General features: G+C 47.5%; 1 protein-coding gene across 1 annotated transcript in view; it reads right to left on the reverse strand.

The window, feature by feature from the left end:
* Nucleotides 1-515: 515 nt before the first annotated feature.
* RTEL1 (regulator of telomere elongation helicase 1) overlaps nt 516-21,676 on the reverse strand; it is a 157,945-nt gene continuing 136,784 nt past the window's right edge. Inside the window, exons 33-36 of the mRNA XM_081949693.1 lie at nt 9,817-9,924; nt 9,380-9,502; nt 6,814-6,917; nt 516-975 (exon numbers count right to left, since the gene is read on the reverse strand). Of these exons, the coding sequence (XP_081805819.1) occupies nt 883-975; nt 6,814-6,917; nt 9,380-9,502; nt 9,817-9,924 (428 nt within the window). The 3' untranslated portion in view covers nt 516-882. The remainder of the gene's footprint in view (nt 976-6,813; nt 6,918-9,379; nt 9,503-9,816; nt 9,925-21,676) is intronic.

Consider the following 21,676-nt stretch of genomic DNA (forward strand, 5'->3'; position numbering starts at 1 on the left):
TGCGACGAGGGCGACCTGTAATGTATTCCTTTGTTTAAAATACTTGCCTATCTAGATCCTGTGGAAATTCAAACTAATGTGACTTTGTGGAAACTTTTCATTTAATTTATAAGGACAGCAAAACATATATGCGAGCTCCGTTCGCACTTTAAGCCAAAGACAACAGCCTGAAGATGGCGAGTGAGATCTCGCTGAAACGTTGCCAAGACAATCTCAATCTTACACGGGAAAAGACCCGAATACAACAAAACCAGCATACATACATACATACATACATACATACAAACATACATACATACATACATATATGCTGGTTTTGTTGTATTCGGGTCTTTTCCCGTGTAAGATTGAGATTGTCTTTGCAAAGACAGTCTCAATCTTACACGGGAAAAGACCCGAATACAACAAAACCAGCATACCTACACCCGTGAAAATCTACGAAAACACACACACACACACACACATATATGTAAAGGATGATTCTTCGGAGACAGAATAGAAAGCGCCAGGCAGAGTCCATATTACAAAAGTCCATATTTTAATTTTCCCATAATAAAGACAATAGGCTTTGTGGTACTCGGCCTCACTAGAAAAGCAGTCATCATTAGAAAAAGGTAATAAAATGTTAACTCTGATTTAAATGTCTCTGGATTAATTGAAACTGACAGGAGCACTTGAGTGGCTCAAATATCTGGGGAATGGTAACGTTGAAGACCATGTGGCTTCTCTTAAGAGAAGAGGAACCTTAAGGGTGGGGGGCGGGGGGGGGGCTGGGAAAGCTGACTTAAAACCACTTGCAATTTTGTTGTTCCTCTTCCACACAGACCAGCTGGAGCAACCCACAGAGTCTGTAGATGCGGTGGAGGAGTTCATGTGTTCACTCTACGTGTCTTTCACGGTGGAATCTGGCCAGTAAGATATGGCCAAGTGTCTTCTCTTGGTATCCGCTTGGCATTCTGGACACTTTTTGGCAAGCTGTGTGAGGAAACACAAGAGCAGTCAAAGGATGGCATTTTGCCTTATGATCCTTGCGCTAAAGCTGTTTTCGGTCATCTTTTGAGGCCTCTCCTGTTTAAGACAACAAAGTGCAAATTATTTCTTTGTATCCTGCCTTTATTATTTTTACAAATACCTCAAGGTGGCAAACACACCTTCCTCTTCCTATTTTCCCCCAACCACCCTGTGAGGTGGATTGAGCTGAGAGAGAGAGAAAAAGGGCCAAAGTCCCCCAGCCAACTTTTATGACTAAGACTAAGACTACAACTCACAGTCTCCTGGTGATTGGCTCAAAGTCACCTAGCTGGCTTTTATGCTAAGGTGACACTAGAACTCATCATCACCTGGTGATTGGCCCAAAGTCACCCAGCTGTCTTTCATGCATAAGGCGGGACTAGAACTCACCATCACCTGGTGATTGGCCCAAAGTCACCCAGCTGTCTTTCATGCGTAAGGCGGGACTAGAACTCACCATCACCTGGTGATTGGCCCAAAATCACACAGCTGTCTTTCATGCGTAAGGCGGGACTAGAACTCACCATCACCTGGTGATTGGCCCAAAGTCACCCAGCTGTTTTTCATGCGTAAGGCGGGACTAGAACTCACCATCACCTGGTGATTGGCCCAAAGTCACCCAGCTGTCTTTCATTCATTCATTCATTCATTCATTCATTCATTCATTCATTCATTCATTTATTGAATTTATAGACCGCCCCCTCTCCCCAAAGGGACTCGGGGCGGTGCACAGACAGAATTGCTAAAAAACCGTATACACAATAAGAAAATATTAGAAACCCCTTAAAAACAAATTAAATATGGAGTCTGTAAATAATAGTAAAAATTAAGAACAGCTTAAAAAGTTAACCCCCGAAAATTTAAAATACCGGCCAGGAGGATTGAAGATTAAAACTACGATTGGGCCAGGCCAGCTAATTGGAACAGGTGGGTCTTGAGTTTCTTGCGGAAGGAGTGGAGATCGGTAGTGGTTCTAACGTCGGGGGGGAGGTCATTCCAGAGGGTCGGGCCCATCACAGAGAAGGCCCTACCCCTGGGCGTCGCCCGCTGGCATTGCTTAGTGGACGGCACCAGGAGGAGTCCCTCTCTGTGAGAGCGGATCGGCCGAAGGGATGTGTGGGGTAGGATGCGATCCTCATGCCTAAAGTGGGACTAGAACTCACAGTCTCCTGCTTTGTAGCCTAGCACCTTAACTACTGGACCAAACTGGCACTCTCACTTTAAATATTTAAAAATTGCTAAGGCGGAGAAACACTGGTTAAAATGATGCAGAGCAATAAGCTCTTGGAATAACAACAACAACAAGAACATCAATAACAATAACAACAACCACAGTAATTTCTCAATCACAACGGTGAAACTTTGTGGAACAATTTACTTTGCTCTCAAGAACTGGCCGTGCATATATATATTTAGGACGTCACTGAGGAAATCAGTTATGTTTATGGAGAAGTAAGATGTTTAAACAAGGACCCGGATACTAAAAACAATGGGGAAAAGATACGAGATCTCATCAACAAGGTCTCATTTATTCGTGAAATCCTTGGTCCTCTCTGAACTTGGCGATTTGCTTGCAGACATTTCTGTACAACAGTAGAACAGGGCAATCACAAAAAAACCGCCCAGCTCAGAGAGCACCAAGAACTCCAGAGTTCAACCCTCAACTTAGAATAACAGAATTGGAAGGGGTCTTGTAGGTCATCTAGCCCAACCCCCTGCTCCAGCAGGAGACCAATGCCGTTTCTGACAAGTGGCTGTCCAATCTCTTTTTCAAAGCCTCCAGGTTGATTGCTCTCATTGTCAGAAAAGTTCTTCTCTTAATTTCTAGGTTGAATCTCTCCTTGGTCAGTTTCCATCCATTCTTCCTTGTCTGGCCTTCGGGGTGCTTTGGAAAATAAAATGCCATCTTTTTTCTGGCAGCCCCTCAAATATTATAAGACTATCGTGTCTCCCCTAGTCCTTCTTTTCATTAAACTAGACCTACCCAGTTCCTGCAACCGTTCTTCCTATGTTTTAGCCTCCAGGCCCCTAATCCTCTTTGTTGCTCTTCTCTGCACTCTTTCTAGAGTCTCAACAACAATTAAAAAGTCTAAACCGCAGCCCCCTGGAGTGGGGAGGGAATGGAGATTTTACAGTATCCTTCCCCTGCCATGTCCACCAAGCCACACCCACACAACCGGTAGTAAAAAATTTTAAAATCCCACCACTGATTCTAACCATTGTGCCACCATGACAAGCTATTGTATATAAAAAGAGAAACAAACTCTTCTCCCTTCTAGCCCTGATGGTGTTGCCTAAATGAGTCAACAAACGTCTGCAAGGCAACAGCCAAGCTGAGAAAGCACCAACGATTCCACAGTCCTCCTCTTCGCTTCTCTTCCTCTCTGCAAATCCCATCTCCTTCTACCGTAGCACTGATGATGTCATCCAGTTGGGTGATGAAATGTCTTCAAGAAAGCAACCAAGCTCAGAGAGCACCAAGGACCCCACAGTCCTCCTCCTCCTCTGCAAACCCCTCCCCTTCTAGCACCGACATTGTTTATTTATTTATTTTATTTATTTTTCAAAATTTATAGACCGCCCCCTCTCCCCGAAGGGACTCGGGGCGGTGTACAGGCATCTCATTAAAAACAGGTACAAAAGATAAATACCCTTAAATATATTCCCTTAAAAGCGAATTAAACCTAAATTCAACTGTACAGAATAATAAAAGTTAAAATCAACTAAAACGCATACCCTTAAAAATTTAAAAATGCAGGCTTGAGGGACTAAAATTGGGAATTAGGCCAGGCCAGCTAAATTGAACAGGTGGGTTTTAAGCTTCTTACAGAAGGAGCGGAGGTCGGTGGTAGTTCTGATATCCGGGGGGAGGTCATTCCAGAGGGTCGGGCCCATCACAGAGAAGGCCCTACTCCTGGGCGTTGACCGCTGGCATTGCCTAGTGGACGGCACCCGGAGGAGTCCCTCCCTGTGTGAGCGAATCGGCCAAAGGGATGTGTGGGGCAGGATACGATCCCGCAAATAGCTAGGTCCTGTGCCATGGAGCGCTTTAAAGATGATAACCAACACCTTGAAACGCACCCGGAAAGCCACAGGTAGCCAGTGCAGCCCGCGCAGCAGGTGTTACGTGGGAGTATCTAGTAGCTCCCACAATTGTCCGCGCGGCCGCATTCTGAACCAGCTGCAGCCTTCGGGTGCATCTCAAGGGGAGCCCCATGTTGCCTAGTTGTCTAACTGCAAGGAAACAACAAAGCCCAGAGACCACCAAGGACTCCATCATTTATCACATATCTGTGGTAGGTAAAATGAGGACCCAGATTGTTGGGGGCAATAGGCTGACTCTGTAAACAGCTTAGAGAGGACTGCGAAGCGGTATATAAGTCTAAGTGCTATTGCTATTTAATAAATACCAGTGAATACAGCTCTTTCCATGCAGGCACCTGGTACAGCTTGTACCAAGCAGCCTACTTGCTACATTTGGCACTAACTCCAACCTCCAAACACTTGTGCAAGAGCATGTAGCACCACTCATCTGCTTTTGAAGTAGCATCTGTTTAACTTGTACGGACAAGAACAGTAGACAGGGTGCTGACCTTATGGTCCGATCTCTTGCAATTGCTTCTCTTAATCAGGAGGCCACGCCTGCAAAACCCTTGCATTCCCAGGGCACCCACTCATTCTAAACTAGCCTTAGCTTAGCTTGCTGTAAAAAACTTTAGGCCAACTAGAGGGAAAGAGATTATTCTGATCACGTACCAACCTCTGTGGGTTTTCTGGTTAAGGATGACAAACATCAAAGAGTCATTTGAGTGTAATGTTATGTCTGCTTTGGCTTCCTGGATTCGCAATCTTACAATCTAAAAATTCAGGATAGCGTCTTGCATGAAATACCCCACAAAATTCCCAAATTGCATCCAGCCAAAAAGGCAAAGTGAACCAATTGAGTTGTGGGTTGCTGTTTCCCTTCTCAACATTTGTTTGGGTTTCCTTTATTAGGGGGTACAGATTTCCTGGCATCACCAGAGCCATTTTTATTGCTTTTGACCTCTCCTTAAGCCACGTTCGTCTGAATCACATCCCTTCCCAGAAAAAAACCCGGTGGCATTTTGGAAATAGGGTTAAACCAACTTGAGGTTTGATGCTCCATGTTGTTTTTGTTCGCCCTGTTTTAAGGAAATAGATAATAGGTTATATCAGTGATAGCGAATCTTTGTGGCACTGAGTGCCCAAACCAGAACGTTTGTGCAAGTGTACGTATGCGAGCTCTGGGGCACCGGAAATCTGAAGACCAGCTGGCTTGCGCATGGGTGTCTGTTTTTTTGCCGTTTTAGGGGCCGTTTTCAGAGTGTTTGAGGGCCATTGTCAGGCCTAAAACGGTATGAAAATGGTCTGAAAACTGCCCTAAAAACAGCATGTTTGGGGGGCATTTTTGGGCTGTTTTCCGGCCATTTTCCGGTGCCCGCAAAGACCAGCTGGAAACCATATGTGCTGGAAACCAAGAGCAAAAGGCTTGTTTCTGTGCATGGATTGGGCCACATGGCTTCCTTTAACCAAACCGAACTTGTCATGGATCAAGCCTCTTGTCAGTGGCGTGTGATCTCAATTGCAAGAAGATGCTCAAGTCACATACAAGGTGCAAACCCTTCTCCTAGAAAATGAGATATTTTAGGAAATATTAAAAGGGAAGAATATTTCCCCTAAAAGGGAGGCAGAAACTCAACCTCCCCCCCCACCCCCGGTCAATGGGCCATTAAGACCTGGGCCAGTCTATTCTACATAACAAAGTTCTATCTCCTTCAAGCAGAGCCATAATAGGAATCCCAAAGCCCTTTCACTACATCATCACCCAGCAACAGATTAAGCCAGGTCTGGGACACAGTCGGCCTACAAAGTTAGCTAAGACACCCCCCCCCCCCCCGCCAAGCCCCTGGGAGTCTGAGAGCCAATGGGATACATTTCTTCTACAGGAAATGCACTGTAAGAATCAACTGCGGAAAAACAGCAAAGGAAATTCTGCTGTGCTTTAAGAACAGGCAATTTGGTGAAGCTAGTGGTTAAAGCTCCAGACTAGAAAGTGGGAGATAGTGAGTTCTAGTCCTGCCTTAGGCATGAAAACCGGATGGGTGACTTTGGGCCAGTTACCAGGAGATAGTGAGTTCTAGTCCTGCCTTAGGCATGAAAGCCGGATGGGTGACTTTGGGCCAGTTACCAGGAGACAGTGAGTTCTAGTCCTGCCTTAGGCATGAAAGCCGGATGGGTGACTTTGGGCCAGTTACCAGGAGACAGTGAGTTCTAGTCCTGCCTTAGGCATGAAAGCCGGATGGGTGACTGTGGGCCAGTTACCAGGAGACAGTGAGTTCTAGTCCTGCCTTAGGCATGAAAGCCGGATGGGTGACTTTGGGCCAGTTACCAGGAGACAGTGAGTTCTAGTCCTGCCTTAGGCATGAAAGCCGGCTGGTTGATTTTGGGCTTGCCACCAAGAGACTGGGAGTTCTAGTCTCATCTTAGAATGAAAGCCAGCAGGGTGACTTTGGACCAATCACCAGGAGCCTGAGAGTTCTAGTTTCCCCTTAGGCATGAAAGCCAGGTGGGTGACCTTGGACCAGTTCCTCTCTCCTAACCCAATCCACCTCAAAGGGTTGTTGTAGGGAAAATAGGAAGAGGAAAGTGCGTTGGGTAATGTTGGCTGCCCCGAAGTTATTTGTAAAAATGATAAAAGGCAGGATGCGAAAAAATAAATAAATCCACCCAAATAAATCTGCTGAGGAAAGACTGAAGGGAAAAATGAAAATGAAAGCTAACCTTCAAGGAATTCTCCCAACATTTGTTGCAACACGTGAAGGAACACTGCTGGCATTTAAAGGGCACACCATGCTCAGAACCGCATTTAGCACATTGATAGGCCCCTAAAGAGAGGAAAGGAAGAAGTAATGAGAAAAAAAAAATGAAGGAATCGGTGGAGTTAACACCACCGATTAAGGAAAAAGAATGTAACTTTTTTGGCTGGGCGATTCTGTGCCAGTTGCTTTCTAAAAGAAGGATAAAAATCTAATAATAGTCATAGCTGTTTTTGTCTAAATACTCATTTCATTTCTTCTTTATACAATACAATACAATAGCAGAGTTGGAAGGGACCTTGGAGGTCTTCTAGTCCAACCCCCTGCTAAGGCAGGAAAGCCTACACCATTTCAGACAGATGGCTATCCAACATCTTCTTAAAGACTTCCAGTGTTGGGGCATTCACAACTTCTGGAGGCAACTTCTGTTCCACTGATTCATTGTTCTCACTGTCAGGAAGTTTCTCCTCAGTTCTAAGTTGCTTCTCTCCTGGATTAGTTTCCACCCATTGCTTCTTGTTATGACCCAGGTGCTCAATACAGACTAAGCATTGCCATACAATACATGATCTGCAACCTTCCATGTGTAGTTCCCATGTGTAGGTAGTCCTGGACTTACAACCACAATTGAGCGCTCCAAATTTAGGCTGCCAAGGGAGGCAGTTCTTGCATGAGTTTTGCCCCATTTTACCACCCTTGCTTGCCACCGTTGTTAAGCGAATCACCCCAGTTGTAAAGTTAATAATGGACGTTGTGAACTGAATCTGGCTTCCCTGGTGACTTTGCTGGTCAGGAGGTGGCAAAAGAGGAACACGTGACTCTGCAACCGTCGTAAATATGAGCCAATTGCCAAGCCTCAGAATTTTGATCACATGACCACGGGGATGCTGCAATGGTTATAAAGTGTAGAAAAACGGTCACACGCCACTTTTTTTTCCAGCACTGCTGTAACTTCAAATGGCCATTAAATGAGTGGTTGTAAGTCCAGGACTAACCATAGTTGATAAGCTCTCTTTAGAATAGTGCAGGGGTGTCCAAACTTGGGAACTTTAAGACTTGTGGACTTCAACTCCCAGAATTCCCCAGCCAGCATGGCTGGCTGGGGAATTCTGGGAGTTGAAGTCCACAAGTCTTAAAGTTCCCAAGTTTGGACACCCCTGGAATAGTGGTTCTCAACCTGGGTAACTTTATGATCTAACAATGTAGCGTAAATACATCATAAATAGCACTTAAGACTTATATACCGCTTCACAGAGCTTTATAGCCCTCTGTAAGTGGCTTACAGCTCCCAGAATTCCCCAGCCAGCCATGGATCCTGGGAGTTGAAGTCCACATGTCAAGACCGATTCACACTTTCACCTACATTTTATCCTTCGCTCTCGCAGCTTGACAATTACAGGGAAGGGTGGTGAGTGGATGGAATGCAAGAGGGGGAGAAAGGTATTCAGGTTACATGGCTGGCGTCTCAAGGAGACACTGAGCAGATGTCTCGGTGTCGTTAGCCAATTCCCGTAACAAAGCGAACAGGAGTGATTGATGGATGTTTTGGACTAGAGGTGGCCCATAGGGAAAAGAAGGAACTAACTATGCTTGCTTTTGCGTGGGAAACCCAGTGCTGGTTTCACTTTTTCTATGCCAATGTGATTTATTCAGTAAAGTTTGATATACTTCCCAGTAAAAATAATGTCCCAGGAGTTCCTTCTTCTCGATTCGCCAAATGGACAGTTGACAACAATACAATACAATACAATACAATACAATACAATACAATAGCAGAGTTGGAAGGGACCTTGGAGGTCTTTTAGTCCAGCCCCCTGCCTAGGCAGGAAACCCTATACCGTTTCAGACAGATGGCTATCCAACATCTTCTTAAAGACTTCCAGTGTTGGGACATTCACAACTTCTGGAGGCAACTTCTGTTCCACTGATTAATTGTTCTCACTGTCAGGAAATTTCTCCTCAGTTCTAAGTTGCTTCTCTCCTTGATTAGTTTCCACCCATTGCTTCTTGTTCTACCCTCAGGTGCCTTGGAGAATAGTTTGACTCCCTCTTCTTTGTGGCAACCCCTGAGATATTGGAAGACTGCTATCGTGTCTCCCCTAGTCCTTCTTTTCATTAAACTAGACATACCCAGTTCCTGCAACCGTTCTTCATATGTTTTAGTCTCCAGTCCCCTAATCATCTTTCTTGCTCTTCTCTGCACTCTTTCCAGAGTCTCCACATCTTTTCTACATCGTGGCCACCAGAACTGAATACAACACACATCGTAAAGGTTGAGAAAAAATGGATTTAGAACAGCGGGTCTCAACCTTCCTAATGCCGCGACCCTTTAATACAGCTCCTCATGCTGTGGTGACCCCCCAATAAAATTATTTTATGTTTTCCGTATTTTTTCAAAAATATGTCTTTTCTGATAGTCTTACGCGACCCCTGTGAAAGAGTCGTTCGACCCCCAAAGGGTTCGCGACTCACAGGTTGAGGGCCGCTGATTTAGAAAGAAGGGAACGGCTTGATTGAAAGATTCTACCTACCACTTATTAGGGAGAGAGGTAGGTTGCCATCATCTGTGGCTTCTCGTAACCGGCTGGGCCTGCTCTCAATTTCTGGTGGGTCTGGATTTTGGAGCGGCTGTGGTGCTTCATTCTTGGAAGAATCTGCAGTATAAATATTGCATAATCACATTGCCATGGACATACAAGACTCTGTTCAGACCGGGCTGGTTATGCAGCACTCACGACACACTTACGTAATACAGGCATGACTTTTAAGTCAATTTGCTTTAATTATTACTTTTTTTAAAAAAAGCAGAATTACAGAAACCTTACAGATGAGATCAATCAAGGTTTGACAGTCATTCAGAATTCCGACTGACATCGTTCAGTTTGCAATACCCCAAGTCTTAAAGTTGGCAAGGATGGAGACCCCCGCTGATCCAGGGTGTTACAGAGTGCAGTGCGAAAGCTCTTACCAGAGGAACTGTTGTCATTGTCCTCCTCTGGAAAAGTTGTGCCCGTCAGTTCTCTGAACATCTGCAGGAATTGTTCCTTGTGGGGAGGGCGGACGAATGTGGCAAACCCTACCAAAGAAAGCAAGCTGCAGGTCACGATGCGAGCCAATGACTTCCAAGGAAAAATGAGAACATGTTTCATCTTCTCAAACAAATGTCATGGGAGATTCTCAATTCTACTTCTGCTAGAGGCAACTTTTGTTGGTGTTTGGCTTCTCATCCTGGAAGCTTCTTTAGAACTGAACTGTTTTCAAAGAAAACACCAAGAATGTTCAATTGCCTTTTGTGGGAAGGAAAAAAAACACCTTTGGGACAAACAAGACTTCTCAGCTTTTATTAGCTTATCAAAATGTACAACAGAAAGAAAAATGGAGAGAGTAGGGGAGGAAAAAGGGAAGAAGAAAAAATATTAAGGGAAAGGGAAAGAAGAAAGAAAAGCATTGACTTCTGATTCTCTTTAGTGCAGTGAAGTAAGATAATGAAATGCAGCTTCAACCTTTACATAATATAGTCCTCAACTTGATCTCTGGAGGGCCAGAGATGGGGGCTGCTCCTCCATCCTGGTCCTATTAGACCTCTCGGCGGCTTTCGATACCATCGACTATGGTATCCTATTGCATCGTCTGGAGGGGCTGGGGGTGAGGGGCACCGTTTTGCAGTGGTTCTCCTCCTACCTCTCTGGCCGAGCGCAATGTGTGTTGACAGGGGGGCAGAGGTCGACCCTGAGGCCGCTCACTTGCGGGGTGCCGCAGGGGTCGGTCCTCTCACCTCTCCTGTTCAACATATATAAGAGGCCGCTGGGCGAGATCATCCGTGGATTCGGGGTGGACTACCACCTGTACGCTGATGACACTCAGTTGTACATTTCTACCCCGAACCACCCCAACGATGCCGTCGAAGTGATGTCCCGGTGTCTAGAAGCCGTGCGGATTTGGATGGGAGGTAACAGACTCAGGCTCAACCCGTCCAAGACGGAGTGGCTGTGGCACCCGGCACCCCGGTTCAACCAGCTGCGTCCATCACCAGCCATTGGGGGCGAACAGCTGGCCCCCATGGATCAGGTTCGCAATTTGGGCGTCCTCCTAGATACCCGGCTGTCAATGGACGACCATGTGACGGCCGTGGCAAGGGGGGCGTTTCACCAGGTTCGCCTGGTGCGCCAATTGCGTCCCCTATTGGACCGGGATGCCCTCCGCACAGTCACTCATGCACTTGTGATGTCTCGGCTGGACTACTGTAATGCTCTCTACATGGGGCTCCCCCTGAGATGCACTCGAAGGCTGCAGCTGGTTCAGAATGCGGCCACGCGGGTTGTTGCGGGAGTCTCTAGGTACTCCCACGTAACACCTCTCCTGCGTGGTCTGCACTGGCTACCTGTGGCTTTTCGGGTGTGTTTCAAGGTATTGGTCATCATCTTTAAAGCGCTCCATGGCACAGGACCGAGGTACTTGCGGGATCGTATCCTGCCCCATACATCCCTTCGGCTGATCCGCTCTCACAGGGAGGGGCTCCTCCGGGTACCGTCCACGAGGCAGTGCCAGCGGGCGACGCCCAGGAGTAGGGCCTTCTCTGTGATGGGCCCGACCCTCTGGAATGACCTCCCCCGTGACATCAGAACAACCACCGATCTCCGCTCCTTCCGTAAGATGCTCAAGACCCACTTGTTTAGTTTAGCGGGCCTGGCCTAATCCCAATCTAGTCCCTCAATTCTGTACTTTTAAATTTTTGGGGTTGTTTTAAGCTGATTTTTAACTTTTATTCCCTGTACAGCCTTATTGTTTAATTGGTTTTTAAGTGTATCTATTTTATATTAGATTTTAATGTGGCATCTGAACACCGCCCCGAGTCCCTTCGGGGAGAGGGGGCGGTCTATAAATTTAATAAAATAAATAAATAAATAAATAAATAAACTTAAGACCACAATTGAGCTCAGCATTTCCGTAACTCAGACATCTGTTAAGTGAGTTTGGCCCCATTTCATGACCTTTCTTGCTACAGTTGTTAAGTGAATCACTGCACTTGTTAAATTAGTGACATGGTTGTTAAATGAATCTGGTTTCCCCTTTGACTTTGCTTGTCAGAAGGTCGCATGACCACAGGACCCTGAAACGGTCATAAAGAGTTGTCAGTTGCATCTGAATTTCGATCGCATGACCAGTGGATGCTGTAACAGTTGTAAATATGGAAAACGGTCATAAGTCAGCGATGTTGTGACTTTGAACTGTCACCAAATGAACTGTTGTAAGTTGAGGCCTTACCTGTAGGGTGTACTAGCCATTCCTATAACAACAGCCGATTTAATCAGCAAAACACATATCCAAAGTTTCATTCCCCCCCCCCCCCACCTCAAGCATAAAGTCCAGAAGTGGTTTCCAAATGGAAACAAAGTTAGCTGTTTTCTTTTCTTTCATTAGGACACTTTATTTAGCCATTTCTGCTCATACCATCATTATAGGACATTTTAATTCCTACAAAGGATGACCGTTTTTTTCCAGCCGGTCATCCTTTGTAGAATTAAAACGTTTTCCCTTTTTTGGAGCTTTCTTGCTGCTGTCAGCACATCTAACAACAAAGTTCCAAATTGTTTTTTCCAAGTTCTGTGCCCATTAAGCCCCCCCAAAAAAGCCTCTGGTTTGTATCTTTACATTTGCTTTAAGAAACCTCTGTATTAAGATGTGAATCCTACTCCCAATGCAACACAAGGAACACTTCTCGGGTTATTGTTTACACCAGGGGTGTCCAAACTTGGGAACTTTAAGACTTGTGGACTTCAACTCCCAGAATTCCCTAGCCAGCATGGCTGGCTGGGGAATTCTGGCAATTGAAGTCCACAAGTCTTAAAGTTCCCAAGTTTGGACACCCCTGGTTTACACCCAGATGTAAGGCTAACTTGCTTCTCTTCACTGTGCCTCCTAAACTCTGTATTTAGATTTATGTGGCTTTGAGAGCTAGAGTCCTCGACTTACGACCGCAATATCTCTCCCTCTCCCTCCCTCTCTCCCCTCTCCCTCTCTCTTATCTCTGAAGAGGTTTTTACTAAGTGAATCATCTGTTCCTGAGAAATTTAAAATGCCATTTTTAAACAGTGAAATGGTCTTCCAAGAACATTGGCGAGCTGTTCCTTGCTGGAGATTTTCCAACAGGACTTAGGTGGCTGCTGGTTCAAGAATGATTTAATGCAGTGTTTCTCAATCTTGGCAGCTTTATTTTCTATTTATTTATTTTCAATATTTCTAGACCGCCCCCTCTCCCCGAAGGGACTCGGGGCGGTGTACAGGTGTGTCATTAAAACGAATACAAAAGACGAATATCCCATACCCTTAAAAACGAATTAAACCTCATACAACTGTACAAAAAGTAAAAATTAAAAATTAAATTAAAAAACAACTAAAAGTATACCCCTAGAAAATTTTAAAAAATGCAGGCTTTAGGAACTAAAATTGGGAATTAGGAATTAGGCCAGGCCGGCTAGATTGAACAGGTGGGTCTTTAGTTTCTTACGGAAGGAGCGGAGGTCGGTGATAGTCCTGATATCTGGGGGGAGGTCATTCCAAAGGGTCGGGCCCATCACAGAGAAGGCCCTACTCCTGGGCGTTGCCCGCTGGCATTGCCTAGTGGACGGCACCCGGAGGAGTCCCTCTCTGTGAGAGCGAATCGGCCGAAGGGATGTATGGGGCAGGATACGATCCCGCAAATAACTAGGTCAGCTTGAAGATGGGCAGACTTCAACTCCCCGGAATCCCCTGCTTGGCTGGTGGATTCTGGGAGTCGAAGTCCACGGGTGCAGAGGTTGAGAAAACACTGTGCTAGATTATACATCGCTGTTCTAACTGCCTTTTAGCACTGATGATGATGATGGCATTATCCATTCAGTCGGGTTTGACTCTTGGGAATTCTACAGGCCACTATTCTCCACATTTTCTGATCTTGCATTATTTTATTTTTTTGAGTTGCTCTGTGCTTTAGATGGTGTCAACTTTGATGGTCTCCAGCCACTGTGTTGCCTGGAAGTCTGGTTTCCTTTTACCGCTAACTCATCTCAACATAATGGCTTTCTCCAGTGAATTCCCACGCATAGCATCACCAAAGTAATTGAGAGGGCAGTTTCGTGATTCTTTTCCCCCCTTCCGTTAACATGTCTGGTGTTATGCATTCCAGTCCTTGCTTTGCTGTCCAAGGAATATGCAGGAGACTTCTCCAGCCCTACAGTTCAAGCGAGCGGATTTTCTTCCCTTCTTGCTTTTTTAAGGGCCAATGACTGATGACAACTTAGAAAACAACTAAGCTCGGAGATCACCAAGGGCCCATTAAGCAGAGATAGCCTCCTTTTTGCTCATTAGGAAAGGTAAGGTAGATAAGCTTTTATTAAAGAGCCCCAAATATGGGTTTTCGAGTAGTGAGCAGAGAGGAGACATGTTTTTTTTCACACTGAAAGACAGACATGGTTATTCGTGCGAGGGTCTAAAACTTCTCTCTGAATCCTAGTGATGCAATTCTATGACTCTTGATTCCTGAAAAACTTCATCCACTGGAATTTTCAAGTCAGTAAACAAATAAAACTACACGTATTATGAATGATAACCACAGACGAAACCACAGAAATGATAACCACAGACGTCATCGTTACTTTCTTATTTTTAAGTTAAAGCACAATTTCTTCCTGTACTTTTCAGGGTAGCCAAGTACAGACTGTTTATTGACATAAAACATCCCTGTTTTTAACTCCTCCACTGGAAAACTCCTGCTTTCTTTCTTTTGAGTTGGCATATGTGCTAGAAGGCTGCTGTACAGGACACAGAGCCCTCAACGTACAACCACAACTGAGCCAACAATTCCTGTTGTTAAGCAACACGGCCAATCTTATTCTCCTTGTGAAGCAAGAGAGTTGTTAAGGGAGTTCTGCCCCATTTTACAACCTTTCTTGCCACAGTTGTTAAGTGAATCGGTGCAGTTCTTACGTCAATAACACGGTTGTTAAGTGAATCCGGCTTCCCCATTGACTTTGCTGGTCAGAAGGTCACCAAAGGGGATCCCTTGACCCTGGGACACACCACAGCCGTCATAAATATGAGTCAGTTTCCAAGTGTCTGAATTTTGGTCATGTGACCGTGGGGATGCTGCAATGATCATGTGTGAAAAATGGTCATAAATGACAGCTATGGAGAATCTTAAGTCATCCAGGTCACGGTTGTCCCAAAGGTGCTTTCTCAGGAAGCAACCGGACTTCCTTGCTTTTCTTTGAAGATGTTTCACTTCTCATCCAGGAAGCTTCTTCAGCTCTGACTGGATAGTGGGGAAAGGAAGGATTTACAGTATGTTCCTTGCAGACAGCTGGTCATTTGCATCCTTTTAGAGAGTCGTTGAGGCCACTTGGAGGCTCGTCTGTGTCCTCAGGGGATTACAAAAGAAAGAGGGGTCAAAGAGGCCATCTATCTCAAAACTGAACAGCCCTCCCTCAAAAAGAAGGAAAAGGATACAACCTCATCTATCTCCAATCTACAACACAGTCCTTTCAGCAGTTCCAAGAAGGCCCAAAACACCCATTTGAACTGTTCAAATGATCCTGAGGAGAGAGACAAACCTCCAAGTAGCCTCAATGACTCTTTCTAAAAGGATACAAATAACCAGCTGTCTGCAATGAATATAAATCCTTCCATTCCTCACCATCCAGTCAGAGATGAAGAAGCTTCCTGGATGAGAAGCGAAATCTTTTCAAAGAAAAATAAGAAAGTCTAGTTTCTGGAAAAAGAACCTTTGGGATGGTCATAAGTCACTTTTTTTCAGTGCCATTCTAACTTTGAACAGTTACAAAACAAATGGTGGTGAGTCAAGGACTATCTGTAAATATAATAAATGAGCTATTCTTGCAAAGCATCGTTCCCCAACTTTTCTGGACTGGCTGCCCGTTGGGGGGGGGGGCAGGGCGGAGCGGGTGGAAGAGGGGATGTTTTTGTGTGAAGGGAATTGTAGCCCATGTGTAGCCCAGTTATGAATAGCCATGGCCCAGTAGTCGGCTGTGGCCCATAGGTTGGGGACCCCTGTTGTAAAGGAGTCACTTCCTTTTTAAAGGTAAGGAAATCAAATGTGTTATTATGGTTTAAGGCTCTTTCCTTGTCCAATTGTGCCTCGCTGGAAGTGGCGCCACCATTCCCATACCTCTTTCTTCTCCTGTGCGCTGCTTGGAGAGTCCAAGCATGGGTTAACACAGCCTAACTGCCCTAGGACTGACTGAGTTTTTTCCTTGACCACGCCCCCTTTGCCTCTGGCAGGTCAGTTTTAAAAACTCAGTCCGCCCGATAGGACTGTTGCAGGGGAGTTCTCCAGTTTAGGCTTTTTGCTTGGACTCCCCACATCAGCATTTAAAGAAATTCTTGACCATCTCAATTTGACACCAGCGAAACCTTCTTGACAGCTCAGGTCTGTTATTCATCGTCTGCTGCAGTAAGCCAATCGAGGTAGGCTTGAGGCTTGTCCGGCTCCAGCCGGCGAGCGGAAGCGATACGAAGGACAACCAGCTGTTTGGCGCTGGCGGATCCTTGCTACGAAGCCGCGGAAGCCTGTTTCGGACCCGTTGGGTGTCCTAACGGCTTCCAAAATCTGCCCGGCAACAGCGGCGACCATTTTAGGCGTTTCGCGCCCTTTTCTCCACTTCGGAGAGGGTTGCCTTGGTTACGGAGGCTGCGCGCGCAGCGGCGGCCATTTTAGAACACCAAATTGCCTCAAGTTTCAAACGGCAGCAGCTTCAGACCTCGCGGTCAGACCTCGACAGTAATAGCAGCAGCAGCTACCTTTAGCGACTGAGAGGCCTTGTCCGGGGCTCCGGCAAGGCCGAACGTCTTGAGAACAGCCGTCTCGCACTCCAAGGCAGGGATTTCGCCGGCGGGCTTCCCTTGCCTATTGCAGCTACCGCGGACGTTTTGTGGCCGTCTGGCTCGTCCTAGCGGTGCCCTCCAGACCCATCCAGCCTTCCTGTGAGTTCTGAAGAACAATGGCAGACGAAGGTTTGGAGGTGCAGGCTGGGCCCTCTTCCAAGAGGCCCAGAGTGGAGCCCCCCCCAAAGGAAACAAGGGAGGGAGAGGCAATCCCAATAGATCCCCTTCCCGAGCCTCAGGGGATTTACCCACCAGTAGGGAGGGAACCCGTAGAGGCCATACCTCGCAGGCCCAGAAAACCAGCCGGTCCCCAGATCAAGAGGAGGCATGGGCAGGGCCCCATTCTCCCCAAGGGAAGGTTCAGGATCAGGACGCTCCCCACCAGGATGGCTCACCTCCATCAACTGGGGGGATTTCAAGGGACTCCTCCCCAGATGCCTCATGGGGCTATCCAGACTCCCCCAGTTCTTCTGTTAGGGAGGAATTGGAACCATACCAAGATATATTCCAGAGGGAGGAAAGGAGAACCTCCAAGGGCTCCAGGGGACGCCCAAGAGAAGACAAGGGTCCCGCATTATCTGCTGAGATGAAGGAGGTCATAGCTAAAGCCATCTCCCAAGGAATAGCAGATGGCCTCAAACAGAAAGAGACTGGTTCTTCTGGCACTCCTAAAGCCAGGGCAACCCCTGCCCCTATAGGAGACCAAGCCCCTGCTTCGCCTGGCACATCTATTGCCACGGAGGACACGGGATTAGAGAAGGGGGAAATAGATGATTTCGAATTATCGGAGGATGAGGATCTTCCTCCTGATAAACCGGCCTTTACAGGGTTATTCAAACCATCCCTGTTTAAATCCATCCTTCACAAGGCCATAGCGGCCACTGAACTTGGGCCCACTCCCAAGAGTGCCTCAGCCACCCCCCCTCCCACTAAGGACCACAAGGAAGGTTTATTCCAGGAACCTTCACCAACCCAGGAACTGATTCCCGTTCCGGACTTATTCCTGGACGTAGTCCAAAGGCAGTGGGTCCAACCTGGTACCCTGACCAATCCCAGCGGGGGGGACAAGTCCCTCTACGCTGTAGAAGACAAAATGGATGAGGTGCTGAAGTTGCCTGAGGTGGATGCCCCGGTGGTCTCTCTAACTTCTTCTTCTAATCTTCCAGCAGATTTACTCGAAGGGCTCAAGGCCGAGGACAAACGCTCAGAGAAGGCGTGCCACAAGACACACCAGGCGGCTGCCTGGGCCATTAGAGCATCCACCTCGGCATCATTCTTCACCAGGGCTTCTCTTCTCTGGCTAAGACAACTCAGGTCCAAACCTCCCTCAGCGGGTTCTAGATGGCGGCATGACATCAATAAGATAATAACCGCCGTAGAGTACTCAGCGGATGCCTCCCTTAATGCGGCCAAATTCGCATCTAGGGCCTTGGCATCCAATGTGACATCACGTCGCCTGCTGTGGCTCTGCCACTGGCAGGCTGATATGAAGGCCAAATGGAAGCTTGCTTCCGCCCCATTTAAGGGAGGGCAACTCTTCGGGGAGGCCTTGGAGAAGTTTGTCATAGAAACAAAGGACAAACGCAAAATTCTTCCGGCCACCCTGAAGAAAGCCGAACGTAAGGGTTCAGGTTCATTCAGGAGACAGCCCTTTAGAGCGCAGGATAACTCTCAAGCTTCCGGCTCTAATTCTTCTTATCAGAGGCCATTTCCCCAGACAGGTGACAGGGGACAGGACAGGACAAATTACGGGTCCAGGGGAAGGCAGCAACAACAGCATTCCTTTCGGAAGCCATTTCGTGGGGGATCCAATTCCCGACAGTTTCGTAGGGGGAAGTGACCATCACAGGAATCCTCCCATAAGGGGTCGGCTCCAGATTTACGCCGACAGGTGGGAGGAGATAACATCGGACACTTGGGTCCTCAACACGATCAGGAAGAGCCTAGTGCTGGAATTTTTATCCTTCCCTCAACAAAAATTTATTCGTTGTCCCATCCCCAAGAATCCCCAAAAGAAAGAACTCATGCAGAAGGAGATCCTCCATCTGCTCGACATCAGGGCCATAGAACCTGTTCCCAAGGAACAGGAAAAACGAGGATATTATTCCATCCTCTTTCTAGTCCCAAAGAACTCAGGGGGGTGGAGGGCCATCTTGGATCTAAAGTGCCTAAATCAGCATCTGGCATACAAAAGGTTCAAGATGCAGTCCCTCCACTCCATCCTGGCTTGCACTCGTCAGGGGGATCTCCTCACATCGATAGATTTGAAGGAAGCTTACCTCCATGTCCCCATTCACCCTGCCCACAGAAGGTTCCTGAGGGTCCACTACGACGGGAGGCACTATCAATACAGGGCCCTCCCATTCGGCCTCTCGTCTGCCCCCAGGACCTTCACCAAAATCTTGGCAGTGGTGGCGGCCCACCTCCGAAATCGACCAATTCGACTAGAGTGTTATCTAGACGACATAATAATTCATTCTTCCAACCAGAATCAGGCCCGAAGGGACGTTCAGGTGACCATACGGACTCTACAACACCACGGGTTTTCAGTGAACCTGCAGAAGAGTCACCTAGAACCGACCACCCGAATCCAACATCTCGGCGCCATAATCGACTCCGTCTCCTGCCAGGTATTTCTGTCTCCAGACAGGATGGCGAACCTTCAGAACAAACTTCGTCCATGCAAAAGTCCCAGGTCAGTGCCGATTTTACAACTATCCCAGCTCCTGGGCATCATGATCTCCTGCCTAAAGATAGTTCCCTGGGCACGGCTTCACGCAAGGGAGCTGCAATGGTTCCTCCTGCCAATGCAGAGATCAAGGGACAGCAACTCGCTAAGACGCGTGAAACTACCGCCAAAAGTACTTCGCTCCTTCAATTGGTGGAGCACAGCGGCGGTCAGGAAAGGGTGCCTCTTCAAGGAGCCCGAAAGGCTGGTTGTAACAACAGATGCCAGCCTGCAGGGATGGGGAGCGCACTGCCAGGGACATCTTGCGCAAGGCAAATGGACACAGAGGGAGGCGGCCCACAGCATAAACTGGCTAGAACTGAGGGCCGCTCGCCTCGCTCTACGTCAGTTTGCGTCTCAGATTGTGGGCCATCATGTACTGTTGTTAACAGACAATGTTGCCACAAAGGCCCACATCAACAGGCAGGGAGGCACGCACTCCAAAAATCTCATGCAGGAGGCGGAACTATTGGGCAGATGGGTGGAGCGACATCTGGCGTCCATAACAGCGGACCACATATCGGGGACGAGCAACCAAGAAGCGGATTGGCTGAGTCGGCAGACGATAGACCACTCAGAATGGCGGCTGCATCCGGACATCTTCTCTCAGATCGTGGAGAAGTTCGGCAAACCGCAAGTAGACCTGTTTGCAACAAGCACCAATACACATCTGCCCCGCTTCTTCACTCAATACCACTCGCCCTTAGCGGAGGGGACGGATGCGCTGAGGAGCACTTGGCCCTCAGGACTCCTGTACGCGTTTCCACCGCTCCCTCTCATACCCCAAGTAGTGACCAAATTACTGTCAGAAAAGGCCGATCTAATCCTAGTGGCTCCTCACTGGCCCAGGAGGTCCTGGTACGCGGACCTTGTCAGCCTCTCCATCCAAAGACCGTGGAGGATTCCTCAGGAGCAGATCTCCCTCAGCCAAGGTCACATCAAGCATCCAGATCCCCAGTGGCTACAACTAGCCGTTTGGCGCTTGAGGGGGACCTCCTGAGGAAGCAGAGGTTTTCAGACAAGGTCATCAGAACTATTCAAGCGTCCAGGAGACCTTGCACTACTAGGATATACGAATATACGTGGAACGCTTTTTCATCTTGGTGTCAGGACAAGGGTGTGCAGGACATTTCGGCTTCAGTGCCAAATTTGCTGGAATTTCTCCAAGAGGGTCTGGACAAGGGCCTCGCGCCCAACACGCTCAAGAGGCAGGTGGCGGCACTATCCACCATTCTTACCTGTAAATCTGCTAGATCACTTAGTCAGCACCCACAAGTAAAGAGCTTCCTCAAGGGGGCGATGAACATCTCTCCTCAGGTGGTTCATCGATATCCCTCCTGGGATTTGCCATATGTCCTGAAGGCCTTAACGGGGGCTCCCTTCGAACCTCTCAGGAAGGCAAGCCTCCATCATCTGACTATTAAGACGGCCTTCCTCATAGCTATAACATCGGCTCGCAGAATTTCTGAATTGGCTGCGCTGTCTGTGAGGGAGGACCTTTGCATTATTCATACTGACAGAATCATTCTGAGACTTGATCCATCTTTCATCCCAAAGATGAATACTCAATTTCATAGAGCCCAGGAAGTGATCCTTCCTAATTTTTGTCCAAATCCAGTACATCAGAAGGAAAAAATCTGGCATAAATTAGATGTAAGAAGGACAGTCAAAATTTACATCAAACGATCAAAAGGCTTTCGGCGTTCCGAATCCCTATTTGTTTCCTTCCACCCTGGGTCCCTTGGTCGCAAGGCTTCGTCCCACACAATTGGACGTTGGCTGAGGGCTTGCATCAAGCTGGCCTATGAGGCACAAGGCAAGACTGCACCACGAAGAGTAACCGCGCACTCAACGAGGAGCGCTGCAACTTCAGCTGCATGGGCGACCCAGGCGTCTATCATAGACATTTGCAGAGCGGCCACGTGGGCCTCGCCCACGGCGTTCATCAAGAACTATAAGATCGACACCTTTGCCTCGGCAGAAGCCTCCTTTGGAAGACGTATATTACAAAGGGTTGTGGAGGCTACTAAGGACAATGACTCTGCCCGCCCTGGGACACGATAGCTTGGGTATGTCCCATGCTTGGACTCTCCAAGCAGCGCACAGGAGAAAGACCGTTGGCTTGCCTGAATGGTCGTTCTCTGGGCGCTGCGGGAGAGTCCAAACCCACCCAGGGTTCGAGGATCCAGATCTAAAACTCTGCAGAGACTGGTTGAAGACG

The sequence above is a fragment of the Natrix helvetica genome, assembly GCF_964273705.1.
Source record: "Natrix helvetica genome assembly, chromosome: 3".
Taxonomy (NCBI): domain Eukaryota; kingdom Metazoa; phylum Chordata; class Lepidosauria; order Squamata; family Natricidae; genus Natrix; species Natrix helvetica.